Genomic DNA, 19,951 nt, shown 5'->3' on the forward strand with positions numbered 1-19,951 from the left:
CTGATACCCCCCTCCTGGAGAAAATTTCTCCACATTCCGTTTGTAGGTTTTAAAAGCACTTTGTCCTGTCTAAGTCTTTATCATTTCAATAACAGATCTCAATTGATTGATGTTCTACATCACTTCCGTCGCAAATGCTTAGTTTTCAAGTTGCGACGGAAGTGATGTAGAACATCAATTAATTTACTACATATTTCCCCAGAAACACATAAGCCACATCAGAAAATCGTTGGTTGGGTGAAACTGAAAATTGTCCCTTCATTCTTTAATTCTCATGTCCTTATCTATGGTGGTAGGCCATATATCATGCAAAACATAATGATTAGTTTAATTATGAAAATGGTAATATAAATACCATTGTGCATTGTTCTTGGACTCGGTATGATTTCTGTTTAAGTAAATTGGAGATCAAGGAGGATGAATTAGTAAAATATTCGTAGCCCAAATCACTAACCTAATCTATGGTAAAAGTTCTGTATATGACTCCTTTCTGGTAACGTTTTGAATTTTTAGATGCGCAGCCAGAGGAAAGGGGGCTACAAGGGCCATATCCCCCCAATTGACAGAAAAAAAAATTAATAATAATTAAAAAATTAATAATAATTGATAATGAAAAATTTGTATTTGCATGATTACAGACAGTGATACATCCTCATTATGGCATCTCGTGAACGTGATATTGGTCGTTCTTATGTGAGTGGGTCACAGAAAAGAAAGAAGAAAATTCAAGAAGAAGAACAGAAAAAGAAAGATCACAGACATGCTTACGAAAACAGTTTCTGATGTTACCAGTACAGTTGAATCTGCAGATACGTCAGATCATACAGGAAGCCCTCCCTCCATTATTTCTCAGCCAGCATCTACTTCTTTTGTGTCTCCTCTCAATGTCTCAATGGACATTTCATCCACAGGATTTGTCTTAAAAGATCCTGCCTCATGGCCAAATGTAATCTCAGATTCTCTACGTAATGCTTTCATTGCAGAAAACTTCAGTCAAACTCTGAACATTGACTTTAGGAAATCAGCAAGGATTTATGATGATGGAAGTCGTCGTTGTTTAAAGTCATCTATGTTTTATAGGAAGCTTTCAAATTCAGAAATTGTGAAAAGATCATGGATGGTATACTCTGAAAGCTCAGGAAAAGTGTACTGTTCAGCATGCAAGCTATTTTCTACCAAAGAAAATACCTTCACACAGGGGTTCAATGACTGGAAAAATTCCAAGCGTTTCGAGGAACATGAAAACAGCACCACTCACAGGAGCTGCATTTTAGCCAGTGTATTTCGTGCACAGAAAAAAGGCTTATTGGATTCTCATTTGGAAAATCAAACTGAAAAAGAGCGCACTTATTGGAGAAAAGTTCTAGAAAGAGTTGTTGCTGTTGTAAAATTCTTAGCTCTAAGAGGACTTGCTTTCCGTGGAGAAAATGAGGTTTTTGGTTCGGAAAACAATGGCAATTTCCTAGGGATCATAGAACTGTTAGCACAATTCAATCCATTCTTAGCAAATCATGTGTCATGCCTTGGGAATGCAGGAAGAGGCACTGTATCTTACATGTCATCTACTATATGCAATGAATTTATTGAACTGATGACTAAGAAGGTCCTCAAAAACATCATAGCAGCTGTGACAACTGCAAAATACTTTGCAATAAGTGTAGATTCAACACCAGATATTTCACATACAGATCAATTGACATTCATTGTTCGCTTTGTCGACTCCAGTGGTAAGCCTGTATAGAGCTTTATAAAATTCATTCTTCTTTCAGGCCATGATGGAGAAACAATGATGAATGTAGTACTGGATACTCTGCTTGAACATGATCTCTCTATTATGGATTGCCGTGGCCAGAGCTACGACAATGCAAGTAACATGTCGGGTAAATATGGATTGCAAGCCCGTATCAAGCAAATCAACCCACTTGCTGAATATGTGCCCTGCTCAGCACATTCTCCTAGTCTTGTTGGGTCATGTGCTGCGGAGTGTTGTGTCGCTGCAGTTTCATTTTTTGGACTTTTACAAGCACTCTTTAATTTTTTCTCTGCTTCAACGCATCGGTGGAGTATACTCAAGTCAACCATTCATGGAGATGTCATCAAATCATTATCAGCAACAAGGTGGTCAGTGCAGCATGATGCAACACATGCTTTGAAAGACAGCTTTGCTGAAATACGTTCTGTTTTGATCCAAATAGCAGAGGATGAAGACCAGACAGCAACTACAAGAAGTGAAGCAGCCAGCTTAGCATCAAAATTGGAAGATTTTGAATTGGTCTTACTCTGTGTGCTTTGGGACTGTATACTGGAATGGTTAAATGCCACGAACAAGACACTTCAGAAAATTGAAATTGAAATGGCTACTTGTGCTAACCTCTATGCAGGCTTAGTGGAATTTGTAAGCTCACTTCGCAATGATGAAGCTTTTGAAATGTTTGAAGAGAAAGCTAAACTGCTGGTGAAAGACTAAAGTTACCGGGCTGATCATCAGCGGTCAAGGAAGAGGAAACGCAATTTTGAAGAGCCAGACAATGAAATTTTGTTGCTACCAAGGCAAAAATGTAAGACAGCTACATACTTCGTCATTCTGGATTCACTGATTACAGAATTGGTGAAAAGAAAAGAAATCTACCAGAATCTCAATGACAAGTTTGGATTTCTGTTCAAAATTACTACTATGCCAGATGCAGAATTGAGAGAAGCTGCATTAAAGTTGCAACAACACCTTTCAGCAGATGTTCAGGACACATTTGTTGAAGAAATAGTTCATTTTTCTGGGTATATGAATCAGATTAAAGCTCCACCTGAAAAATGTGCACCCTCAGCTGCTTTGAAACATTTAAGAAATGCCGGTATCTCAGAAACCTTCCCTAATGTTGACATAGTGTATCGCCTTTACCTAACACTTCCAGCTACTAACTGTGAAAGAGAACGTTCATTTTCTGTTTTGAAAAGAGTGAAAAACCAGCTCCGTTCAACAATGAGCCAAGACAAATTGTGTAACCTAGCCTTGTTGACCATTGAGTCTGATCTAACAAGAAATATTGATTTTCAGAATATAATTGATGATTTTGCCAATATGAAATCCAGAAAAAAGTTTATTTAAGAAGTGCCTGTGAATATAAACAATTCTTTACTTTCTTGAGTTTATATGATTTGATAGTCTTATGCATGATGCAATGATAACAATAATGGTCAGTGATTTATAAAGGGAATAATAGTGCTGTAGTGGTTATGCTGAATATAATAGGTACATGATGTCACTACTTTAATAGCCTAATCTAGTAATACTATGCTGTCTTGAGTTTATTCTCTTTAAAATGCATGATTTAACAAGATAGTTATAATGGCTGTTGGTAAATGGTTTTGGTTGTCTTGATGTGCTTTCCCTATTAAATTTAATCTAAATAGCCAGAATGTATTTAATTAGACCTTAAACAGGCTCACACCGCCCCCCCCCCCAAGCTGGAAGGGGTTGCTTCACTTACCCGTAACTCAAAGGGGCCCCGCCAATCTGAATAGCCTAGGGCCCGGAGACTTCTTAATCCAGCCCTGTGTGTGTGTGAGCGTGTGTGTGTGTGTGTACTCACCTAATTGTGGTTGCAGGGGTCGAGACTCGGCTCCTGGCCCCGCCTCTTCACTGATCGCTACTAGGTCCTCTCTCTGCTTCCTGAGCTATGTCATACCTCCTCTTAAAGCTATGTATGGTTCCTGCCTCCACTACGTCACTTGCTAGGCTATTCCACTTCCTGACTACTCTGTGACTGAAGAAGTACTTCCTAACATCCCTGTGACTTGTCTGAGTTTTCAGCTTCCAGTTGTGACCCCTTGTTTCTGTGTTCCATCTCTGGAACATCCTGTCTCTGTCCACCTTGTCTATTCCACACATTATTTTGTACGTTATCATGTCTCCCCTGACCCTCCAGTCCTCCAGTGTCGTCAGTCCGATTTCCCTCAACCTTTCTTCATAGGACATTCCCCTGAGCTCCGGAACTAGCCTTGTTACAAACCTTTGTACTTCTCTAATTTCTTGACGTGCTTGACCAGGTGTGGGTTCCAAACTGGTGCTGCATACTCCAGTATGGGCCTGACGTACACAGTGTACAGTGTCTTGAACGATTCCTTACAAAGATATCGGAACGCTATTTTCAGGTTTGCCAGGCACCCATATGCTGCAGCCGTTTTCTGGTTGATGTATGCCTCAGGAGACGTGCTCAGTGTTATAGTCACCCCAAGATCTTTCTACTTGAGTGAGGTTTGCAGCCTTTGTCCACCTAGTCTATACTCTGTCTGCAATCTTCTTTGCCCTTCTCCAATCTTCATGACTTTGCATTTGGCAGGGTTGAAATCGAGAAGCCAGTTGCTGGACCACGTGTCCGGCCTGTCTAGGTCTCTTTGTAATCCTGCCTGATCCTCATCCGATTTAATCCTTCTCATTAGCTTCACATCATCTGCGAACAGGGACACTTCAGAGTCTATCCCTTCTACCATGTCATTCACATATACAGTGGACCCCTGCCTTACGATGGCATCGCGTTACGTTAAATCCGCCATACGATACATTTGAACGCAAAAATTTTTGCCTCGCCTCACACTAAAAAACTCGCCTCATGCGATTCGTCCGGGACGGGTCCCACACGTGGCCTCAGCTGCCCTGTGGGTGTCAGTGTTTACAAGCCAGCCAGTGCAGTCGCATCCACACATACATTTGGTACATTTCATATTATCACAGTATTTTTAGTGATTGCAGCTGCAAAATAAGTCACCATGGGCCCCAAGAAAGCTTCTAGTGCCAACCCTGTGGTAAAAAGGGTGAGAATTAATATGGAAATTAAGATTTTGAAGGGTTTGGGGCTAACCCTGAGAAGCCTATGCCAGTTGTGGAATCCTTTGTGCCTACTTCAAAAATTAAGGAAATGTGTGCAAAGTGGGTTGAAGTGCAAACCTTTATGGATGAAAATCACCCTAACACAGCTACTGCAAGCCATGCTGGTGACTATTACAATGACAATGTTGTGGCCCATTTTAAGGAAGTACAGACCTCTATGTACAGATTTGTTGTGTGACAGAGGTCCAGTGACTCTCAAGCTGGTCCTAGTGGCATTAAAAGAAGAAGGGAAGTAACCCCGGAAAAGGACTTGCTACCTCAAGTTCTAATGGAAGGGGATTCCCCTTCTAAACAATAACAACTTCCACACACTCCCCTCCTCCCATCCCATCAATCATCACCAGATCTTCAATATAGGTAAGTGTTATGTATTGTATTCTTAGTAGAGTATTGATTGTGCATGTCTTCTTAAGTTTTTTTTTTTCATACTTTGTGGTGTCTTGCACAGATTAATTTGATTTCCATTATTTCTTATGGGGAAAATTAATTCGCCATACAATAATTTCGTCTTATGATGAGCTCTCATGAACGGATTAATATTGTAAGGTGGGGGTCTACTGTATCAAAAATAGCACTGGTCCTAGGACTGACCCATGTGGTACCCCGCTTGTCACAGGAGCCCACTGTGATACCTCATCACGTACCATGACCCGTTGTTGCCTCCCTGTCAGGTATTCTCTGATCCATTGCAGTGCCCCTCCTGTTATACGTGCCTGATCCTCCAGCTTCTGCACTAATCTCCTGTGAGGAACTGTGTTGAGGGCCTTCCTGCAGTCCAGGAAAATGCAATCAACCCACCTCTCTCATTTCTTACTTCTGTTACCTTGTAATAAAACTCCAGAAGGTTTGTGACATGGGATTTGCCTTCCATGAATCCGTGCTGGTTGTTGTTAATAATCGTGTTTTGTTCCAGGTGCTCCACCACTCTCCTCCTGATTATCTTTTCCATGACTTTGCATACTATACACGTCAGAGACACTGGTTTGTAGTTTAGTGCCGCGTTTCTGTCTCCTTTCTTAAAAATGGGGACCTCAGGGGTTCGAAAGGAGATAAGGAGGGTTGAAGATATACACACTTGTTGGATGGTAACAATATATTGCAGAATGTGAGAAAGGGGAGCCCAACCTGCCGTGTGTTGCCTGGTAGACCTATGCGTGGACTGAGAGTGAGGTAGCACGTCCCACGCACTCATGCCACATCCCGTGACGTCATACAAACAATCACTAGGCCCCAGCAAAGGGGTCATGTATATAAAACATATGGATGGTACTATGAAACACAGATAAGCTATACAACACATGTAGGGGATCAGCAACTATGCTGACAAGGTAGTTGCCCAGTTTCAAGGGATGTATTGAAGATTATGGTAAGTGGCACGCACAGCGGCCCTGCTCCTTCTCTAAGGACCCACGGGGAGATGTTGTCCAGACCCCTCGCCTTTGAGGTATCGAGGTCATTTAGCAGTATTTGCACCTGAGTGTGTGTGTGTGTGTGTGTGTGTGTGTGTGTGTGTGTGTGTGTGTGTGTGTGTGTGTGTGTGTGAGTGTGTGTGTGTTGAGTGTGTGTGTGTTGAGTGTGTGTGTGTGTGTTGAGTGTGTGTGTGTGTGTGTGAGTGTGTGTGTGTGTGTTGAGTGTGTGTGTGTGTGTTGAGTGTGTGTGTGTGTGTGTGTGTGTGTTGAGTGTGTGTGTGTGTTGAGTGTGTGTGTGTGTTGAGTGTGTGTGTGTGTTGAGTGTGTGTGTGTGTTGAGTGTGTGTGTGTGTTGAGTGTGTGCGTGTGGGTTGAGTGTGTGAGTTGAGTGTGTGTGTGTGTTGAGAGTGTGTGTGTGTGTGTGTGTGTGTGTGTGTGTGTGTGTGTGTGTGTGTGTGTGTGTGTGTGTGTGTGTGTGTGTGTGATTGTATTTATATTGACAAATAAGTACAGTTCAGCATCTATAATATATTCCTTCTACTTTATATGATACGTAGTAAATTTCTATTTGTAATTTTTTACATTCAGGAGAATTTGGTCAAGCTGGTTGAGTTACAACGGGACCTAATTGGAATTGACAATTTGATACAGCCTGGTCGGGAATTTTTAAGAGAAGGCTGTTTACAAAAGCTCTCCCGTAAAGGCTACCAGCAACGAATGTTCTTCCTGGTAGGTAGATAGATAATGTCACTTGAGATAATGCAATTTTTTATAAATACCAGAATTGGTTGATAGTTTTTTTTTTTTTTTTTTTTTTTTTTTTTTTTTTTTTTTTTTTTTTTTTTTTTTTTTTTTTTTTTTTTTTTTTTTAACAAACCAGCCATGTCCCACCAAGGCAGGGTGACCTAAAAAGAAAAATGAAAGTTTCTCTTTATGCAACTTTATATTTTAGTAAAATCTTTGCTAGCCAGTTTGGGCATTTTCTCTTTTTTTTTTCTTTCATATTTATTTGGCTCATTATTAAAGCTTTGCCCTTTATTTATTTCTCTTCTTTCATTGTTTTCCCTGGTTATTTAATAATCTCTCTCACTATCTTTAAGGTGATCTTCCATTCATTATAAGTGCCTAACAAAATTTTTATTGTAATTTGATGTACAGTATATACAGCCTCGCCTCACTTAGTGATGTACTCGTTGACCGATGACTCAGATGACTCTGACAAGTATATGCATAAATAATGTATATTAGACCAGTGTGCATAAATAATGTATATTAGAGCTGATTTCCAATATTCTGTTTATTACGATATACAGTACACTATTATATAAACATATAAAAATATACCAGAAATGTTATAAATGGTGCAAAGGTGACATTAAAACAATATCAAAGATGGTTGACACAAACCCCTTACCATTATAGCATGTGAAGTATCCGTTTACCAACGTGGTCTTAGGAACGGAACTCCGTCGTTAAGTGAGGAGTTGCTGTACAGTGCTTGTCATTAAAGTATATCATTTGGCTTCCACCTAGCATATTTTAATGTTGAAAGTAATATTCTACCCTGTTAGGTGTTTTGGTGTTGACCTGGCAATTCACAGCAGGAAATCTCAAGATTCCCTAAGGCTGCTGGCTGTATCCTAAGTACCTTCTAGGCTTGTGTGATGGACAAATGTGTCATTGGTTTCCCAGTGTCTTTTGGTCTTGAGTGCCGAGTTTGTTGGACATATCTGGCTATAGGCAAATTAATATGGGCAGGAATAAATTGGTGACATAAGACAATTTGCACAGATCATTGGATTACATAAGGTAGGCCATCAAGTGAGGGACATAGAAGAATGCCATCAACCTGCATGAGCATTCAGTGAGGACCTGGTTGTGCCACTTCCTTGAGAACAGTGATGATGAATGCCTACACCAAAAGCATGTCCAGGGAAGCCTTAAAAAAAATTCCCACTAACTTTAACTGTAATAATGTACCTGGAATTACTCTGTGATCATTTGCCAAAATCTTTCACACAATGTGATGCAAAGATTTTTATGTAAAACAGTGCTCTTTGCTACACAGCTAAATCTTGTTTAGTGGCCCTGTGACTGTGAGGTATGCTACTCTGATGACTGGCCAGGAAATTCCATACTTGAGCCCCCATAAAAATCTCTGACCTGTGATAGAGATCTAGGGTAAGGGTATCAGCCTACTCCCACTGTTGGATGTTGCTCTCTCTGAGTCATGGGAGAATTTACCCCATGAAACCCTGAAGAATGTGTGTTAATCACTTCGTAGATGGTTGAAGGATATCCTAAAGTGCAAGGGACAACCTATTTTTTTTGTAGCCCTGGTTTGAGAGGGGGCATACTTGAAAGAGCATTACTCGAGTTTTATATTAATTAAATTTTGAGACTAATGGAATTAATGTTTAGAAAGATGTTTCCTGACTTTTAACAAAAGTTGGGCTGTGTAGTGGAAAAACACAAATTAAATAGTAATGTGATAGCATCATATATATTGTAGGTGGAACAGTAAGCTTTGAAAAGTTAGAGATGAAAGACTAGAGATTCAATGACAATGAATTACATTCATTGTGGGCTTCATCTACTATTTTCACTGTAGTAATAATTATACATTTATGCTGTTCGGTGATCCTAGCTTGATTGATGATGGAAGTAAAGTTTGAGATAGAATGTTTGAGAACAATTCAGAGATAGAAGGAAATGTAATGAAAATATTGGAAAGCATAAATAGAAAAATGGCTGGGAGCAAGGGGCTCGTAACTCCTTATCCTGTATAAATTGCTAAATTTAAAAAAAAAAACTTGCATTTTTTGTTTTAGGTTGTCCTGCCTTGGTGGAATATGGCTGGTTTGTTAAAAAAAAGAGTAGAAAAATTTACTGAGTGATGGGGATAATTATAGTATAATTATTATTTACTTCTTGGGAAGTGGAGAATAATCCTTCCTCTGTAAGATATGCATGTCATAAGAGGTGATTAAAATGTTGGGAGCAAGAGGCTAGTAATCCCTTCTACAGTATACATTACTAAATTTAAAAAGAAGAAAAACTTTTTCTTCTCTTTTTTTTTTGGTCACCCTGCCTCGGTGTTATTTACTGCATCGATATGTGCTGTGTAATAGGCTGTCAACAACTGAAAATCCTTACACCGAACCCTATATATCTGCTTGTGAGAGTTTTTTCAACAGGCCATATCCCTCCAAGGCAGGATGACCTAAAAATTTATACTACTCCTAGGAGAAGGGGTTACTAGCCCCTTGCTCCTGGCATTTTTAACCCTTTCAGGGTCCAGAGGCCAAATTTCAAAGTGTGCACCAGTGTCCAAGAATTTTCAAAAAATAATTTTGTTATTTTTTCTTATGAAATGGTAGAGAATTTTTTTCTGAAGGTAATAAAACAAAAAGTACGAAATTTGATGGAAAATTGATGAAATTATGCTCTCACGAATTTTGATGTGTCAGCAATATTTACGCATCAATGATTTTGCCGACTTTGACTCCCATTTTAGGCCAATTATATTATTCCAGTCGACCAAATTCTTAGCTATTTCACTAGTATTACTTCTATTCTATCGACTGAGCACAAGAAATCGCCAAGTCAACTGTTTCAGCTACAAAATAAAGTGATCGGAAATTGGTAATTTGGCCAATTTAATGCAAAGTTCAAAATATTCTAATTTCAAAATAGGGTCCAGAATAAAGAATGCAGGCACTCCTGGCACTAAACTAACATTTCCTTTGTTCATTAGTTACTTTTTCCGGCTTTACAAATGAATTCCATTTAATTTTTTATTCACATAATGAATTTTTATTCAAGCCAAAAAATAGAAGATTTACTGTTATGCAATACTGTTATAATTGTATAAATAATATCACCACATATGTGAATGTATATTAGACCCACCAGCTGGCGCGTATTAGACGTGTGGGATCATTTGTTTACTCTTGAACATCGGCAAAATTTTAGCATTTCTGCGATTTTGAGCTCAGTTTCAACCCATTTCCATTACTAAAACCAATCAAAATCATCTCTCTTTCTATAATATATCTTCCATTCTATCAAATGAGACCAAGAAATCGCAAATATAACTATAAAAACATACGAAAAAACACTAGTCTCAGTTTTTCTCTCATGCACTGTGTGCTGCAGGATTTGTTTTATGTGGTGCACACATATCACGTAGATGTATTCTCTCATCTAGGCCCAAATTTACTGCTCTCAGCTTATCAGAGTGAGCTGAGCTCATGGTGTAGATCTATGGTTTGGACCCTCAACGTATAGCCATAGATCTACGACACGGACCCTCAAAGGGTTAATATTTTAGTATTATTGAACCCCTTAACTGTCCATTCTTACCGCTAGCACTCCAAATGTAGATTACGTTTTATTTTTTCTGTCTCCAAATTTGGCACAATTGGCCTGAGATGCCTGGTCAGCATAGAACGGATCTTAACACTCAGTGTGTGCAGTATTAAAAAAATCTAGGACCACTTGGTACCTTGTAGGATCACCAGTTCAATTGAGCGCCAGCTACAGCAAGTGCGGCAAACACCAAGGATTCACTGTTGTCATGTCGTATTAACACTCCCCTTTTAAGAGGAAAGTGATGTTGATGATAGTTTAGTGGCTTTGAGGTGGATGTGGCCACAAGTGGTCATGGAAATATAAAAAAACTCGATAATAACCCATGTGCAACACCCTTTCAATTTTGGTATCACTGGTAGTATCATCCTGCCAGAATGCCCTGTAACCTATGCCCTAAGTAAAAAGAAATAATTCTGGAACATGTAATACGTGTTTGGCAGGCTGGTTGGCTGGCGGCTGACCTGCCGGTGACTGGCTGGCTGTCTCTACCTCCGTCTGTCTGTCTGTCTGTATCTATCTCTGTCTGTCTCTTTCTATCTCTGTCTCACAGGTACATATACATAAATACAATTATACATAGTATAAATTATCTAGGATAACCCAAAAAATCCAAAGTGCTATACTGTGCTTGTAGACAATATAATGCATAATAAGCATGACTGGCAACTAGCAAGTAATACACATTTTCACTTGTTCAGGAATCGGATGTCATCGTGTGTAATACCAGTTGGTTCATGAGCAACTCCGAGATAAGAGAGACAAGCAGACAGAAAGACACACACACACAGGCAGACAGAGACACACAGGCAGACAAAAAGACACAGGTAGACAGACAGACACAGGCAGACAGAAAGATAAGCAGACATAGCTAGAGAGACAGACATGTTTATGTGTAACAGTGAAAACAAGTAAAGCCTGGGTTCCATGCAGCAGTGCACGATCATCAGGTGTCACTCCACTGCTTACCCTGTCAGCAATTTAGTAGCACTCATCTTAACACCATGCTTCAAGGAGTTTCATATATACTCCAGTGTGTCTAAAACATTGCTGGGACCTATAAATACTTTGTATATATTCATAGACAATAGTAAATGACCAAGGCAGGTGTAAATGTTGATCTGTCAGTGTGTGTGTGACAATTTGAGTACAATTTCAGTGCCAAATATTAGTGTCAGAACAAAGATTGGCTATGAAATCACAAGAACTACTATAAATTGTAATTATCAGAACATAAAAATTATATAAAATAATTTAAAAATGAGAAAAAGAAGGTACATCGGCAACACTTCTGCAAGCGGCAGGACTCCATGTTCCAATCAGGTGAGCATCCAGCACCAACTTCGTGGTCTTACATCTCGGTAACTACACAGAAAATTGCCCTCTTTAATTTAATTTTTTTTTTTTTCAAAATATTCGGATGTCCAAACAGGACATTTAATGGGTTACATAAAAGGAGACTTTGGTAGGCAGAAAAGTTTATAATAAAAAAAGTCAGAAATTATTTTAGGAATGAATGAATAAGGCTGAAATTTAGATATTCACATGAGTGTACTGTGCAGTATTTTGATTTGTATTTGGTCAAAATTTTGTTTAATCAATAGCTTCACAGTATGCTGCAGTTAAAAACATCAAACAAAATGAAGATTATTTAGGTAAACAGTGTAAAAGCAAAAACATAAGTTTGAAAGTACACATTTAGATTTCTGAATTTTTTGATATCCTTATTATATCTATATATTCCATATTCTGTCTGTGGTTCCTTTTCTTTTTTTTTTCTTTTGTTTTTATCTTTGGCTACTATAAATGTGCGTTAAATCATGGAATGTGTTTGAAAGAAAATACCGAAAATCATTAACCCTTTCATTGGCTGTGCCACAATACTAAGGCTTTAAGGTCACTGTTATTGCTGTAGTACTATACCATGAGCTCAGCTCACTCAGTGGTAAATTTGGGCCTAGATATGAGAGAATGGGTCTATGCAGTAAGTGTGAGCCATATATAAAAAAAAAAATCCTGCAGCACACAGTGACGAGAAAAAAAACACGGATGTTTATGGTTTGAAATAGCGACTTTGTGGTGTATTTTTGTATAGTTTTTATAGTTGTACAGTGGTACCCTGAGTTTTTTACATAATTCATTCCAGAAGGCTGTTCAAGTGCTGTTACTGAACAAATTTGTGCCCATAAGGAATAATGTATATTAGATTAGTCCATTTCAGACCCCCAAAAATACACTTAGAAAAGCACTTACAATAATACACTTACATAATTGCTCAAGTTGGAAACTGTATGAAACTCAGGGTACCATTGTATTCTCAGTTTCTTGATCTCATTTGACAGAATGGAAGATATATTACACAAATAGAGATGATTTTGAAATGTTTGATATTTGCTGACATTCAAAAGTAAACAAATCGCATAGCTCATCCAATACGTGTCCAACTGGTGGGTCTAATATGCATTCACGAATGCTCTGATATTATTTAGACAATTATTACAATATTGCATGACAGTAAATCTTCTATATTTATGTGAATAAAAATTCTTCGTGTGAATAATAAATCAATATGGAATTCATATGTAAAGCCTGGGAACGTAACCACTGAACAGAGCAAATGTTATTTTAGTGCCAGGAATGCCTGCATTGTTTATTCTGGACCCTATTTTGAAATTTGTGTGAAATTTGCCAAATTTCCAATTTCTGATCACTTTATTGGGTAGTTGAAATAATTGATTGGGTGGTTCCTTGTTCTCATTTGATAAAATGGAAGACATACTAACAAAATTGCTAAGAATTTGGTCTACTGGGACAGTGTAATTGGGCTAACAAAGGACTCAAAGTGGGCAAAATTGCCAATGTGTAAATATCACTGACACAGCAAAATTCGTAGAATCATAACTTCATCAATTATTCGTTATTTCATATATTATTTTTTTTTTTTTAACAAACCGGCCATATCCCACCAAGGCAGGGCAGCCCAAAAAGAAAAACTAAAGTTTCTCTCTTTAAATTTAGTAATTTATACAGGAGAAGGGGTTACTAGGCCTTTGCTCCCGGCATTTTAGCCGCCTCTTACAACACTCATGGCTTACGAAGGAAGAATTCTGTTCCACTTCCTCGTGGAGATAAGAGGAAATAAACAAGAACAAGGCCTAGAAAGAAAATAGAAGAAAACCCAGAGGGGTGTATATATATATATATGCTTGTACATGTATGTTTAGTGTGACCTAAGTAGCAAGACATACCTGAAATCTTGCATGTTTAAGAGACAGAAAAAAGACACCAGCAATCCTACCATCATGTAAAACAATTACGATTTCATTTTACACTCACTTGGCAGGACGGTAGTACCTCCCTGGGTGGTTGCTGTCTACCAACCTACTACCTAGACTTTTTGATATACCTTCAGCAAAAGGTTCTTTACTATTTCATAAGAAAAAATAAAAATTGTTTGAAAATTCTTGGATGCTGTGGACAAGTTTCAGATTGGGGATCTGAACAATGGAAGGGTTAAATAGCAATAAGTGTATTGTTACACACGTTTTCTATCTTCTTGTAAAACATATTTTATAATTTATTTAATATTGTTTTGCTGTTCATTTTAGAGTTTAACATTTTGGCATCATAATGTTTCACTAAGTTTCTTGCTAGCCATTCAGTTGTTCTAAGTTAGTGTTTGTAGCATCTGATAATTTGGATAATGTGGCTTCCTCAACATTACTAGACTAGACTTACTTTTCTCTTGCATTTTGATGTTGACATTGATAATTTTATTCATTATATTTTGAAATATTTGTCTCACAGACTTTATTATTTTACGTAAAGTTTAATGATGTGCTGCTGTACACGAACCGGACTACTACACCAGTACTACAGTTCAAAGTGCATGGTCAGCTGCCCCTCCGAGGTGTGATGGTTGAGGAAACAGAGAGCCGCATGGGAGCTACTAATTGTTTTACTATCTATGGGGGTAACAGGTAAGTACTAAAACTCTGTTATTGGTTTACATTATTAGGAGCAACCTGTGTGGATATCATGACTATGCTAAATGAATGCTGGAGACAATGATGCTTCATTATTTATAGGCAAACAGTGTGAATGAACTTTAGAAAGGAAGAGATGTTATCAGTGGTATTGCTTGTACTGTGGTAATAAAGGTTATATGCTGTTCCATAATTTTATGAGTGTGTGTTACTGGAGGGACTTGTCTCATCTCATGAATATGCTTAGTTAATGTTGGGTAATATTGTAGTGAAGTAGACCTGTAAAAAGAAAAGGATCTGAATTTTTTTTCAGTGCTCTTCTAGCGAGATAGCAGTTGAATGAATGATGATGAATGTACTTGTGCTTCTTTGGGAAACCCTACCTCAGTGGGACATGACCCATGTGTTAAACTTTTTTTTTTATTTTTGTCAGGCCAGGCCTTGTTAAAAGAATTATTAATGAGAATTTAGAGATTTGGGGTATTCAAGTTCAATAAATGAACTCTAGATTTAATTTAGCAAGGAAAATTATATATATTTGCCACATTTTTTAATAAAATCATTTTACTAATTTGAGTACAGTAGATCATCAGTTAGAGTGCAAAGTTGTTGTAGTGAAAAATATTAGTATAAGGGAAAGAATTGTATGCCAAAAGTTCAAAAAATTAAGTAATGTGTGAAGTTAGTGTAGTTCCTGTGTAGATTTTCTCTGTCTGCTTACTGGGCATCATGGTGACTTCCCCAGCTGCTTGTCCATGAGTGGTGCCTCCCTGAGCCTGCCTCCTGGGACCCCTGTTAAGTGAGAGCAAGTCATTTCCACTAGACAGTATTATTCTTACCTAACTAGTTTTCCAAATTTATATAACTTATGCACTCATAATTTATATACAACACTTACACAAAAGGTTTAAAGAGAATATTCAGTACATCTTATAAGAAATATAAAAGTTTAGCAGATTATATTGATTATTAACTCAGTATCATACACTATCTTAATTACACATTTCTGTGTCATTAACAGTCATGCATCTACTAAAACTGTATTCCTACAATTGTTGAAAAGGTTAATTTTTGATAATAAAGAGTGAATAAGTGTAAATGAAGTTTGAGTGAGCATTGTCACTGATGCAAAACCATATCACCCTGAATATCCAGCAAATTGTATTTTGTAGAGATTAACCAACACCTTACTAAGTAAGGTAAAGCAATGTTTATTTGGCTGTTCCATAGAGATATTACCATATTATAAATTAATGCAAACACGATCTGTAATTTTAAAGGACTTGGGGGTTATGGTGAGCAGCAACCTTAAACCAAGACAGCAATGCCTAAGCGTACGTAATAAGGCAAATAGATTACTGGAATTTATATCAAGAAGTGTAAGCAACAGAAGTCCAGAGGTCATACTGCAGCTTTATACATCATTAGTAAGGCCTCACCTAGATTATGCAGCTCAGTTCTGGTCTCCGTATTACAAAATGGACATAAATTCGTTAGAAAACATTCAGCGTAGGATGACTAAATTAATACATAGCATTAGAAATCTTCCTTATGAAGAAAGATTGAAGAGACTTAAGTTACATTCACTTGTTAGACGAAGAATGAGGGGAGACCTGATCGAAGTGTATAAGTGGAAGATAGGTATTAATAAAGGGGATATTAATAAGGTCTTGAGGATGTCTCTCCAAGAGAGAACCCGCAGTAATGGATTTAAATTAGATAAGTTTAGATTTAGAAAGGACATAGGAAAGTATTGGTTTGGAAATAGGGTAGTTGATGAGTGGAACAGTCTACCTAGTTGGGTTATTGAGGCTGGGACTTTGGGTAGTTTCAAATCTAGGTTGGATAAGTACATGAGTGGGAGGGGTTGGATTTGAGTGGGACTTTCACATCAGAGCTTATTTCTTGGGTGGCATTGAAAATTGGGTTGGGCAAATGTTTTGTTAGTGGGATGAATTGTAAAGGACCTGCCTAGTATGGGCCAGCAGGCCTCCTGCAGTGTTCCTCCTTTCTTATGTAATTTCTATAAACTAAATTTAAAACTGTAAGTACTGTACTCAGATATCCAATATCCAAATAATAATCTGTTATTGCCTTCCTAATCTTCAGTTAATTTTAAGTTTGCCCACAATGCTCTGCATACGAAGGGGCTTTTGGCATGTACACCCAGCTATTGTATTATTTTGTACAACTATATATCATGTCAAAATAAAAATCATTATTATTTTTTTTTTTTCCAAGTCGGCCATCTCCCATGAGGCAGGGTGACCCAAAGAGAAAGAAAATCCCCAAAAAGAAAATACTTTCATCATCATTCAACACTTTCACCTCACTCACACATGATCACTGTTTTTGCAGAGGTGCCCAGAAGTATATACGTATAAAAATACACAATATATCTCTCCAAACTGCCAATATCCCAAACCCCTCCTTTAGAGTGCAGGCACTGTACTTCCCATTTCCAGGACTCAAGTCCGGTTATATAAAATAACCGGTTTTCCTGAATCCCTTCACTAAATATTACCCTGCTCACACTCAAACAGATCATCAGGTCCCAAATACCCTTTGTCTCCATTCACTCCTATCTAACACACTCACGCACGCTTGCTGGAAGTCCAAACCCCTCGCCCACACCACCACCTTTAACCCCTCCCCCGCCTTCCTTCCCCTACAGATTTATACGCTCTCCATGTCATTCTACTTTGATCCATTCTCTCTAAATGACCAAACCACCTCAACAAACCCTCTAATACTTTTATTAACTACACAACTTCTCCTAATTTCCACACTCCGAATTTTCTGCATAATACACCTACCATCCGACTTACGACCTGCTCGACATACGTCCACTCGACTTACGACCATGCATCTGGCAGCTGGGCTGGGCTGGCTGATGCACACCACTGTACAATATTTGACAATACTTGCGGCGGCAATGCATCATGCAGGCAGAATCAGTTTGAGTAACCCTACCCTATCTGCAGCATCATACTGTATTAACTATACTAACTGGACAGTAAATTTCACCATGGCCCCTAAGATGAAGTCTGAATCTTGCACTGGAGATTGTGGCAAGAAAGGCTCTTACTCTCCAACTCTCTATTTGTTTTCAGTGTTGCACATAAACCTGTCTGTATCTGTCTGCCTGTATATCTGTGTCTGTCTGTATCTGTCTCCCTGTGTGTGTCTGTCTTTCTGTCTGTCTCAGAGCCACTCATTAAGAGTGTAATTGGTCTTGAAAATGCCATATTAATAATGATAATAGCACAATAATAATCACTGAGGCGCATTAAATGTGTATAAAACGTTGATATAGACATTTTGCTTAATCCATCTATGATTTTTTTTCAAAATTATATAATAAACATGCTACATAACATATAAACATAACAAATATGAGATGTTTTTCTGGTCGGCTTGACGGAGTGAACAGAAACCATTCGTGTCTGGGCTGGTAACAGCAACAACAACGTTTGTTTACATAACTCATGAAACTTCTACCCTCTCATTCTCTCTCGTTTATTCATTTAATCTTGTTTACTCGCCTCTCACTCTACATTAAGACTACAGATATTTTAAGGTAAGTAATGAGTGGACATGATTATTATATTATAGTTTAATAATAGTATTATTATTAATATTAGTACACATGTATTATTGTAATAATAATAATTATTAATATTATTATTAATTTAGGGCACTGGAGCACAGATCCACTGTATAGCACTTTGTCTGGATTTTTTAGGTTATCCTAGGTAATTTATACTATGTATGATAACTTTACTTAAGTGAGAGAGAGAGAGAGATATTATTATTATAATCAAGGGGGAAGCGCTAAACCCGGAGGATTATACAGCACCTGGGGGGGGATGTGGAAGGCATTCAGGCTTAATTCGGGGAATTGGAGCACAGATCCAATTCCCTAAATCAAGAGCTCCTTACCAACATCAAGGAATGAGAGAGAGATAGAAAGACACATTCAGTCAGCCAACCACCCACCCAGCCACCCTCCCACCCACCCGGCCAGCCAGCTACGTATTACACATGTTCCAGAGTTGTTTCTCTTTACTTAGGGTATAGGTTATAGGACATTCTGGCAGGATGACACTACCAGTGGTATTCTCCCATTCCACTGTGTCGACAATACATAAAGATAACAGTAATATATGATACTGTATGCAATGTAAAATTTACAATACAGTTCACTACCATGTATACATTATATACAGTACATAAATAATTAAAATATAACAATAGAAGTAAATTATGATAAAAATTATGAAATAATGATTGTACATTACATTACAGTACTATGTAGGTAGTTTATATAGGAAAGGTTTGACATTATGCCCTACCCAGTATGTCGGCAATTTTCAAAGGTTCAACTTACGTCCATTTTGACTTACGACCAGTTGGTCGGAACCAAGCTTGGTCGTAAGTTGGATGGTAGGTGTATTTACACCACACATTGCTCTTAGACAGGACATCTCCACTGCCTCCAACCGCCTCCTTGCTGCAGCATTTACAACCCAAGCTTCACACCCATATAAGAGTGTTGGTACTACTATACTTTCATACATTCCCTTCTTTGCCTCCATAGATAACATTTTTTGCCTCCACATATACCTCAATGCACCACTCACCTTTCTTCCTTCATCATTTCTTTGATTAACCTCATCCTTCATAAATCCATCCGCTGACACGTCAACTCCCAAATATCTGAAAACATTCACTTCTTCCATACTACTACTCCCCAATTTGATATCCAATTTTTCTTTATCTAAATCATTTAATACTCTCATCACCTTACTCTTTTCTATGTTCACTTTCAACTTTCTACCTTTACACATATTCATTATTATTTTATTTATTATTATTTTTTTATTATTATTATTATTATTATTATTATTCATAGGTAGTAGGTTGGTAGACAGCAGTCACCCAGGGAGGTACTACCATCCTGCCAAGTGAGTGTAAAACGAAAGCCTGTAATTGTTTTTCATGATGGTAGGATTGCTGGCATCCATTTTTCTGTTTCATAAACATGCAAGATTTCAGGTATGTCTTGCTACTTCTACTTACACTTAGGTCACACTACACATACATGTACAAGCATATATATACATACCCCTCTGGGTTTTCTTCTATTTTCTTTCTAGTTCTTGTTCTTGTCTATTTCCTCTTATCTCCATGGGGAAGTGGAACAGAATTCTTCCTCCGTAAGCCATGCGTGTTGTAAGAGGCGACTAAAATGCCGGGAGCAAGGGGCTAGTAATCCCTTCTCCTGTATATATTACTAAA

At 37.9% G+C, this 19,951-nt stretch overlaps 1 protein-coding gene and 1 long non-coding RNA gene across 8 annotated transcripts in view; one reads left to right on the forward strand and one right to left on the reverse strand.

Annotated features, from left to right (window-relative positions):
• The window catches only part of Cdep (Chondrocyte-derived ezrin-like domain containing protein), a 628,747-nt gene that overhangs the window by 565,382 nt on the left and 43,414 nt on the right, over positions 1-19,951 (forward strand). For all 6 annotated transcript variants that reach the window (XM_070086348.1, XM_070086350.1, XM_070086352.1 and 3 more), the window contains 2 exons: positions 6,882-7,022; positions 14,493-14,644. In XM_070086348.1, coding sequence (XP_069942449.1) covers positions 6,882-7,022; positions 14,493-14,644 — 293 coding nt within the window. The remainder of the gene's footprint in view (positions 1-6,881; positions 7,023-14,492; positions 14,645-19,951) is intronic.
• Positions 15,134-19,951, reverse strand: part of LOC138852881 (uncharacterized) — a 112,507-nt gene continuing 107,689 nt past the window's right edge. For both annotated transcript variants that reach the window (XR_011392153.1, XR_011392154.1), the window contains exon 3: positions 15,134-15,442. This is a non-coding gene — a long non-coding RNA (uncharacterized lncRNA). The remainder of the gene's footprint in view (positions 15,443-19,951) is intronic.

The sequence above is a fragment of the Cherax quadricarinatus genome, chromosome 18 (genome assembly GCF_038502225.1).
Source record: "Cherax quadricarinatus isolate ZL_2023a chromosome 18, ASM3850222v1, whole genome shotgun sequence".
NCBI lineage: Eukaryota > Metazoa > Arthropoda > Malacostraca > Decapoda > Parastacidae > Cherax > Cherax quadricarinatus.